The sequence below is a fragment of the Henckelia pumila genome, chromosome 1 (genome assembly GCF_033568475.1).
Source record: "Henckelia pumila isolate YLH828 chromosome 1, ASM3356847v2, whole genome shotgun sequence".
Taxonomy (NCBI): domain Eukaryota; kingdom Viridiplantae; phylum Streptophyta; class Magnoliopsida; order Lamiales; family Gesneriaceae; genus Henckelia; species Henckelia pumila.
This window is the reverse complement of record NC_133120.1, coordinates 126,667,065-126,676,290: the sequence shown is the minus strand read 5'-3', so window position 1 is coordinate 126,676,290 and position 9,226 is coordinate 126,667,065. Positions and strand designations below refer to the sequence as shown.

The 9,226-nt window shown below is 36.5% G+C and overlaps 2 protein-coding genes across 2 annotated transcripts; both read left to right on the top strand.

The window, feature by feature from the left end:
- Positions 1-1,099: 1,099 nt before the first annotated feature.
- On the top strand, positions 1,100-3,490 carry LOC140873968 (G-type lectin S-receptor-like serine/threonine-protein kinase LECRK3). The gene has a single exon (XM_073277247.1). The coding sequence runs from the start codon at positions 1,100-1,102 to the stop codon at positions 3,488-3,490; it is 2,391 nt and encodes a 796-aa protein (XP_073133348.1).
- A 2,877-nt stretch (positions 3,491-6,367) lies between these two features.
- LOC140873967 (G-type lectin S-receptor-like serine/threonine-protein kinase LECRK3) lies at positions 6,368-8,758 on the top strand. Its single transcript, XM_073277246.1, has one exon. The coding sequence runs from the start codon at positions 6,368-6,370 to the stop codon at positions 8,756-8,758; it is 2,391 nt and encodes a 796-aa protein (XP_073133347.1).
- The last annotated feature ends 468 nt before the right edge of the window (positions 8,759-9,226 follow it).

The following is a 9,226-nucleotide window of genomic DNA, read 5'->3' as shown; positions in this document are numbered from 1 at the left end:
TATATACTTTACTTGTAAATTTTTATTTTTCTTCATAATTTTCTTACAAAATATCATTTATCCAAATTTTATACCAAATTCCAAAATATATTTTGACTTTTTGCCCAACACCAAAATGGAATTTTAATTCCATGGATTAAAATCCAAATGAAAATTCAAATTTTAATCCAAATTCAATTTTTTAGACATCCAAAAAATAATTAAGATTAATTAGTGTAAATTAAAAAAATGAGTAAAATTTTCATTTTAGGCTTAAAGAAATTTCGACATCATATTCTTAATAGGACATACCGAAAAATTACAACAACAAATAATAATATACGCTTGAAAATAAAATTCATTATGTCATACGAGTCGACACATCTAGGATCACCCTGGCCAAGACTAGTCGACAGCAGAGTCAACCCGGCTTGATCAAACATAAACATTATTCAATAAAATCACTTCTTTTACTTACTCTAGATTAAATTAAATTAAATAGTTCATTTCCTAGTAGTTCAATATTAGTTTATGTGGATCGATACTTGGACTCATCCATTTACTATAATTTGACTTAGTCCGCTTGTTAGATTTATTCTCAACCAAAATCTTCCGTTCATGTCTTATCAAGAAGGAAATTATTGATACTATTGACAAGCTAAAAAAGATAATAATGATTTGTCATTTATTATTTTTTTAATTTCAGTAAAAATTTAATCTACAACTGCCCTCAAAATACAACAATCAATCAACACGATATAAACCTTTGAGTTAACATAATATCATCGAGTGAACATAATAATGTGCAACCCACAATACTCAAGTAAATCACGCTTCTCTAAAGTACAAGCATCAATCATTCATGTATATACAAACAAAATATTCCTCCTTTATCACATTGGAATTAAATAAGCTGCAACATGCAAAATCACAACCAAAATATAGTTGACAAATCATTTTCATTTTCTACCCATAGCAATTAGCCGAGGAAGGTTTCAGCAATGCAGTCAACAATTTTTGGTCGTCGTTCTTCCTCATCGTTTACAAAAATGATAACTTCACAACAATTTTTGGTCGTCGTTCTCTATTCTCCATTATCATGCTGATTCCCTCAAATATAATGGCTTCTGCATTTCTCTGCAACACTGCTTCATGTTTCATGCTGATTCTTTTGCTTCCAATATTTTCCAATGCGCAGCCTTATAGCAATGTTTCTTCGGGCTCGTCGCTCATTGCGAACGACCCTACTTCATCTTGGTTATCTCCATCCGGTGATTTTGCTTTTGGTTTCCAACAGATTACCCCTGGTGGAGGCTACTTGCTAGCCATCTGGTTCGACAAAATACCCGAAAAAACTATAATTTGGTCTGCAAATCGAGATAAACCAGCTGCACAAGGATCCAAGATTCAGATTTTTTCAGATGGGAGATTTGAACTTGATGATCGAAGCGGTCAGCCGATTTGGAGTGCTCCCCTGGCGAGGTCCAGTGTCGCATATGGCGCCATGCTTGACACGGGTAACTTTGTGCTGGTGGGCAATGCATCAGCTGTCTTGTGGCAAAGTTTTGATAATCCAACCGATACCATTTTACCAGCCCAGATACTCAACCAGGGCAGTAGATTGGTTTCCAGCTTTTCGGAGACGAATTACTCAAGTGGGAGATTCATTTATTGGATGCAAAGTGATGGGAATCTAGTGCTTTACAACAGAAACTTCCCAATGGATGACAACGTCGGTCCATATGGATCATCAAATACTGTTGGCAGTGGATTCCAAGTGATATTTAACCAATCTGGATACATCTTCCTCACAGCCAAGAACGGAACAATACTTTATTTACTTTCATCGAATGGCGCTTCAACAGGACAATATTACCAGAGAGCAATATTGGACTACGACGGGGTTCTCAGGCATTATGTCTATCCCAAGTTTGGTAATACAACAGGTGGAAGGCCGATGAATTGGTCCGTTTTGCACTTCTTACCCGATAATATATGTCTCAGTATGCCGAGCAATTCGGCTTGGGGTGCGTGTGGCTTCAACAGCATATGCTCCTTGGGAATTGATCAGAGGCCAGATTGTTCCTGTCCCACGGGTTACTCTCCTATGAATCCAAGTGACAAGATGAGCGGATGCAAGCAAGATTTCGTCGCACAGAGTTGCGATCAACAATCACAAGATACGTCCCATTTCAACTTCGTAGACATGCCTAACACCGATTTCCCCGGTAGTGATTACATAGCATACCAGCATGTCCAAGAAGATTGGTGTCGACAGGATTGTGTCGATGATTGCTTATGTGCCGTTGCTGTATCTAGAGGAACTTCTTGTTGGAAGATGAAGTACCCTCTTTCGAATGGAAGGGTTGACGCAAGCATCGGGGGGAAAGCATTGATAAAAGTAAGGATGAACACTGTGACATTAGCCCCTGCTGGGAGTAACCCGAATAAGAGCAACCGATCCACTCTCATCATCACAGGATCTGTTCTGTTAGGAGGTTCGGTGTTTCTTATTGTCGCTTTCTTGTTGTTTTGCTTTTATTTGAAACGGCGAAAATTGAATATGCTTCAACCATATACGAATACATTTGCTGGGGTAGTTGACATAAGAATCTTTAGTTTCAAAGAGCTACAAGAAGCAACAAATGGATTCAAGGAGGAACTGGGTAGTGGGGCTTGCTCGACTGTTTACAAAGGGACCTTGAAGAACGAAAATGGCCGTTTAATCGCGGTGAAAAAGTTGAATAAGGTAGCCAAAGAAGTTGAGCAGGAATTTAAAGCCGAAGTGAACTCAATCGGTAGAACTAATCACAAAAATCTGGTCCACTTACTAGGATACTGTGATGAAGGTCAAAACAGGCTTCTTGTTTACGAATACATGAGCAATGGCTCCGTAGCAAGCTTTTTATTCGACAACTCAAGGCCTAATTGGTACCAAAGAATGCAAATTGCGTTTTCAACTGCAAGAGGGCTCTGCTATTTGCACGAGGAGTGCAGCACTCAAATCATACACTGCGACATCAAGCCTCAAAACATACTTTTAGACGAATCCCTTGTACCAAAGATCTCAGATTTCGGGCTAGCAAAACTTTTAAGGCCTGATCAGACTCGAACGACCACAGGAATCCGAGGAACTAGAGGGTATGTAGCTCCTGAATGGTTCAGAAACTTGCCTATCACAGTCAAGGTCGATGTTTACAGCTTCGGTATCTTGTTGCTGGAGCTCATTTGCTGCAGAAGAAACGTGGAAACAAACGTTACAAACGGGAACGAGGTGATTCTTGCGGATTGGGTTTATGATTGTTATCAAGAAGGTAGGCTGCGGTTGCTAGTGGCCGATGATGAGGAAGCCCTGGACGACATCAAACGGTTGGAAAAGTTCGTGATGGTTGCCATTTGGTGCATACAAGAAGATCCATCAATCAGGCCCAACATGAAGAGAGTTCTTCATATGCTTGAAGGATCTGTTGAAGTGCCTTTTCCGCCAGATCCTGAATCCTTAGTGAATTAGATTCAATAATTACTTGAATTTGTATAAGAAAATATATGGTGATGTTTTTTTTTTTTTTTTTGATATTAAGAAAATATGGTGATGTTTTACAAACTCACACACGTTGTGTGAAATATAATGTACAAAAAATAAGGGGTAGTAGGAGAACGAGTTAGTTTATGCTACACCAAGAGTGTTTTTCCCCTATTTCAATACCATTAGATCACGTGGAACCCATATATTTTTATGAAAATTGACATATGTGTTGATGATCCAATGGTTGATATTTGACCACGTCATGGGGGAGAAGTACTCCAGGTGTAGCATAGAATAATCCGTGGGAAGAACATGGGTCTTGGGATGAGAAGTTGAAATTAGAATGTGTCATGGATATTACGATATTGTCATTCAATTGTTTTCACAGTCAATAAAATTGAGGGGTATTTTAGTCTATACACATGAATTATCAAATCAGTTTTTATATGAAACTGAAACTTTATTAAATGGTAAGATAATGTTACAAAGTGACTAAGGCCCCGTTTGGATTTGGTAGACATTTTTAAAAAAAAGCACTTTTTTAAGCTATAATTTTTTGCTTTTGAAAAAACTCTAATTTTGACTTAAAAAAGTGCTTATTTAAGCACTTTTATGGTCAATCAAACACTTTATTAAATGAAAAGCACTTAAAAAATGCTTTTTTGGCTTGACTTTTGAAACCAAACGGGGCCTAAGAGGGTGTTTGGGAGAGCTTTTAAGCTCTTAAAAATAGCTTTTAAGTTGTTTTAGAGCTTAAAAGCTCTCCGGATCTGTTTGGTAAATTTTTTTAGAAACAGCTTATAAGCTGTCAAAATAAGCTGTTTGACAGCTTATAAACTTTTTTTAAAAAAGTAAGGGGGAGGTACTTTTTTAAAAAAGATCTTATTTTAACATTCTATCTCTCTAAAATATCCTTAAATATTTTAATAAATCTCCATCATATCCTCCACCCATTAAATATTAAATATTAGTTTTTTAAAAAAATTCCAAATCACATAAATTTTTCTAAAATAAAATATTATAACAATTTTATTTTTTAATATATGTTTATTCTAAAACTATTTTCATATATGTATAACTCGAAACATTATTTTATTATTTCTAATAAATCCATAATTATGATATTTTAATTTTTGTTAATTACTAAATTAATGTTCTTTCATCTTAATTTAAATTGTTCAATATTTAATTAATCATGTGAGTTTTGAAAATAATATGAAAATTAATTAGCATAAACAATTATATATCCAAGAAAAATTATGTATATGTATGTATCAACACTCATATATGTATCAAATTAATTTGAATTTTAAAAAAAAAAACATCGTAATCAAATTGATATATCTGACAAGAAGAACCTTTCCCACAGTTTTATAAGTTGGGTTTTGAAACTCTCTAAACTATTGAATTTTTTTTTTTGAAACTCTCTAAACTATTGAATTTGATCGATTCAATCAAATCATTTTATTAATGAACCCCAACTTTTACACATTAATATTAATATAACCAAAGGTTCCCTATAAGCTTTCCACGTGTTGAATTTCTAATACACTCTTCAGTATTAGTTATTTAGTTTTATGCCTGTTAGTCTTCCTTCCAAGTCGGAAATATATATTTTATATTGATTTTTCTAAACTGCAAAAAATAGTGAAAATGAAGAAAAATTATTTTAAAATATGTTCGTTGCCGGCTTAGGCAGACTTTGACCATATATATATATATATATATATATATATATATTTTTTTTTCATTTAGATTTAGATATTTTATATTCGGAATTTCTTTTCATTTTTTAATGCAAAGCCGAGTCACTTGTGGAGTATTGTGCTTGTAGCCAAGTAGGGGAATAAAATATTCATCGAGTTTGGAATAAAAGGTAAAAAATATATCTATTAAGTGTTTTTTTGTTTCTTATAATAAAAAGAAAAAAGAATTTTTTATTGCATATAAGTAGGAAAAAGGATTTTTTAAAGCACAAAAACTAACAGGAGTTCTATAAAAAAGTCTTACTTTTTATCTCGATAAAAATATTAATTTAATAATTTTCACTCCAAACATGAATCTGGTCAAATCGTTTCATGGATAGATATGCAAGGGATTAGTCTATACTACACCGGGAGTGTTTCTCCCCCTGTTTCAATACTATTAGATCACATGGGACCCTTATAGTTTTAAAGAAATTGACATGTGTGTTGATGATCCAATGCTTGACATTTGAACACATCATAGAGGGAGAAGTATTTCAGGTGTAGCATAGAATAATCCGTATGTAAGATCCTCTCACGAGACTAGTTTTCTAAAGTTGGCTCTTCATCGATCCCCGACATTATATTCTTTCGTTGAGATCCACCTTGGGGGCTGATGAGTTATGAGTTATGACTGAAAAATCTACTGGGCTCATGTCCAATTATAAGGTCCAGTCCAAAATTATTATTTAGATTTCTTTATTATTTAGATTTCTTTAATGATGTGTAGAAATCTAGGAGAGCCCATAAAAGACTCAAATCCACAAAATCCAGATTCTGCATAAACAATCTATTTTTTGACTACATCAGAAGCTATTTTTCATTAAAAACAAGGTTTTTGTACTTAACTTGCCTCTATACGACTTATATGTCTTTAGATGACTCGAACTTACTCGAGATTTTATCGTTCTTCTTTGTCATTATATATGTTGACTTAGTTTGCACATGCATTAGATACTTTCATTAACATTAAATGTTGGCTAATAAATAATGCACTCAAGTTGATAATATTTCGATTTGCATGCCTTGGAAGTTCTATAAATGGTGCTGCAATATTCTCCATTCTTCTTCTTCTCTGAGACCAATATCTTCCCCAGCCAGCTAGCTAGCTTTAAATATGGCTGATTTGTGTAACATGCTGCTATATTTCATGTTGGTTCTTTTGCTTCCAACATTAGCTACCTCACAGGCCTATCTCAACGTTTCTTTGGGCTCATATCTCATTGCAGACAATAACAATTCAACTTGGTCATCACCATCTGGTGATTTTGCTTTCGGATTGAGACAAATGCCGAGTGGAGGATACTTGCTCGCCATCTGGTTCAACAACATACCTGAAAGAACCATAGTTTGGGCCGCGAATCGCGATGATTTAGCCGAACAAGGATCCAAGGTTCAACTTTTTGCGGATGGGAGGTTCGAGCTGGATGATCCGAGTGGACAGCAGATTTGGAATCTCGGCGTGGGGAGACCGGCCGGGGTCGCCTATGGTGCCATGCTTGATACTGGTAACTTTGTGCTAGCAGGAGATTCGTCTGCGGTTTTGTGGCAGACTTTTGATGAACCAAGTGATACCATGTTACCAACCCAGATGCTAAATCAAGGGGTTAGCTTGGTTTCCGGCTTTTCGGAGACGAATTTGTCGAGTGGGAGATTCAGATTGTCATTACAACCTGATGGGAATCTTATTTTTTACACCAGAAACGTCCCTACGAATGACGACATTTACGGATATTGGTCATCAAATACTCTTGGCAGAGGATTCCAAGTGATGTTTAACCAATCTGGCTACATCTTCCTCGCAGAAAAGAATGGAACGATAGTTGATTTCCTGTCATCCAATGGGGCTTCAACTGGACAATATTACCAGAGAGCTGTTTTGGATTACGACGGTGTTTTCAGGCATTATGTATATCCCAAGTCTGGTAATTCAACAGGCGGAAGGCCGCCGGCTTGGTCTGTTTCGGACTTCTTGCCTTCCAATATATGTCTTCTCATACAACAATCTTGGGGACCGGGTGCTTGTGGTTTCAACAGCATATGTTCCCTCGGAATTGATCAGAAGCCCGATTGTGTTTGCCCAACTGGTTACTCTCCGGTCGATCCGAACGACAGAATGAGCGGATGCAAACCTGATTTCGTTGCGCAGGTTTGTGATGATCAAGAATCTCAAGACGCATCACATTTCACCTTAGTCGACATGCCTAACACCGATTTTCCTGGCGATGATTACGGTTTTTTCCAACCGGATGGAGAAGATGGTTGTCGAAAGGCTTGTCTAGATGATTGTTTTTGTGCCCTTGCTCTTTATCGAGGCAATAACTGTTGGAAGAAAAAGTTTCCTCTTTCTAATGGAAGAGTCGATGTGAGTCTCGTTGGGAAATCATTGCTAAAAATAAGGACAAACAACGTGACTTTAGCCACTCCAGGGAGTAATCAGAACAAGTGGAACCGAATGACACTGATTATCACAGGATCGGTTCTGTTTTCGAGTTTGTTGTTGCTGATTATACTCTCCGCTTTCATGTTGTTTGCTTCTCGATCAAAAGGGCGAGGATCAAACACGGTTCGACCGTTGTACTCAGCCGTCACTGGCTTCAACATAAGAAGCTTCATTTTCGAAGAGCTACAAGAAGCTACAGATGGATTCAAGGAAGAGCTGGGGAGGGGAGCTTGCTCAACCGTTTATAAAGGGTCTTTGAAGAATGAAAGTGGCGGTTTAATCGCGGTGAAAAAGCTGAATGAGTTGGCCAAAGATGTGGAAAAAGAATTCAAATCCGAAGTGAATACAATCGGCAGAACTAACCACAAAAATCTGGTGCAGTTGTTAGGATATTGTGATGAAGGTGAAAACAAGCTTCTTGTTTATGAATACATGAGCAATGGCTCGGTTGCCAGCTTTCTCTTCAAGAACTCGAGGCCGAATTGGTACCGAAGAGTGGAGATTGCGTTTTCAACCGCCAGGGGCCTCTGCTATTTGCACGAAGAGTGCAGTACACAAATCATACATTGTGACATCAAGCCTCAGAATGTACTTCTAGACGAGTCCCTCACGGCGAAAATCTCTGATTTCGGGCTAGCAAAAATTTTAAGGCCTGATCAGACGGGAACAACTACCGCTATCCGAGGAACTCGAGGGTATGTAGCTCCTGAATGGTTCAGAAACTTGCCCATCACAGTCAAGGTCGATGTTTACAGCTTCGGCGTCTTGTTATTGGAGCTTATTTGTTGCAGAAGGAACGTCGAAACACACGCTACCAACGAGAACGAAGTGATTCTCGTTGATTGGGCTTGTGATTGTTACAAAGAAGGTACAATGCACTTGCTAGTAGCTGATGACGGGGAAGCATTGGACGACATCAAACGTTTCGAAAAATTCGTGATGATCGCCGTTTGGTGCATTCAAGAAAGTCCATCATTGAGGCCGAACATGAAGAGAGTATTGCAAATGCTCGAAGGATCTGTTCAAGTGCCTCTTCCTCCAGATCCTGAATCTTTTATTAATTAGATTCAATTTTATATGTTTTGGCTTCAAAGTTTATCATGCTTAAATAAACTATATATTCGATCACTGTAAGAGTGTGTGTGAAGTGATGTAATAGCATTAATGTAATTTAAAGTTGCTTTATTCTAAGTTACTGTTTAGATATGTAGTAACGATTTGATGTACATTTGAAAATTGAAATGATCACTTGGTTGAAAAAATAAGCAGCACGAACCACAAAAATCACTTGTTTTTACAAAGGAAACTTTCTACGACACCGTCTCATGAGTCAATTTTATGATATGAAACTTTTAACCTACACAATCATGAAAAATATTACTTTTTATGTCAAAAGTTCGTAGTATTATTTTTCACAAAGGTACCGTTTGGTAGGTGTGATGTGATAAATAATTCATAGATATGTAATATAATGTAATAAAAAAATAAATAAAAAATAATAGTGAATAAAGTATTTTATTTTATTTGATTGAT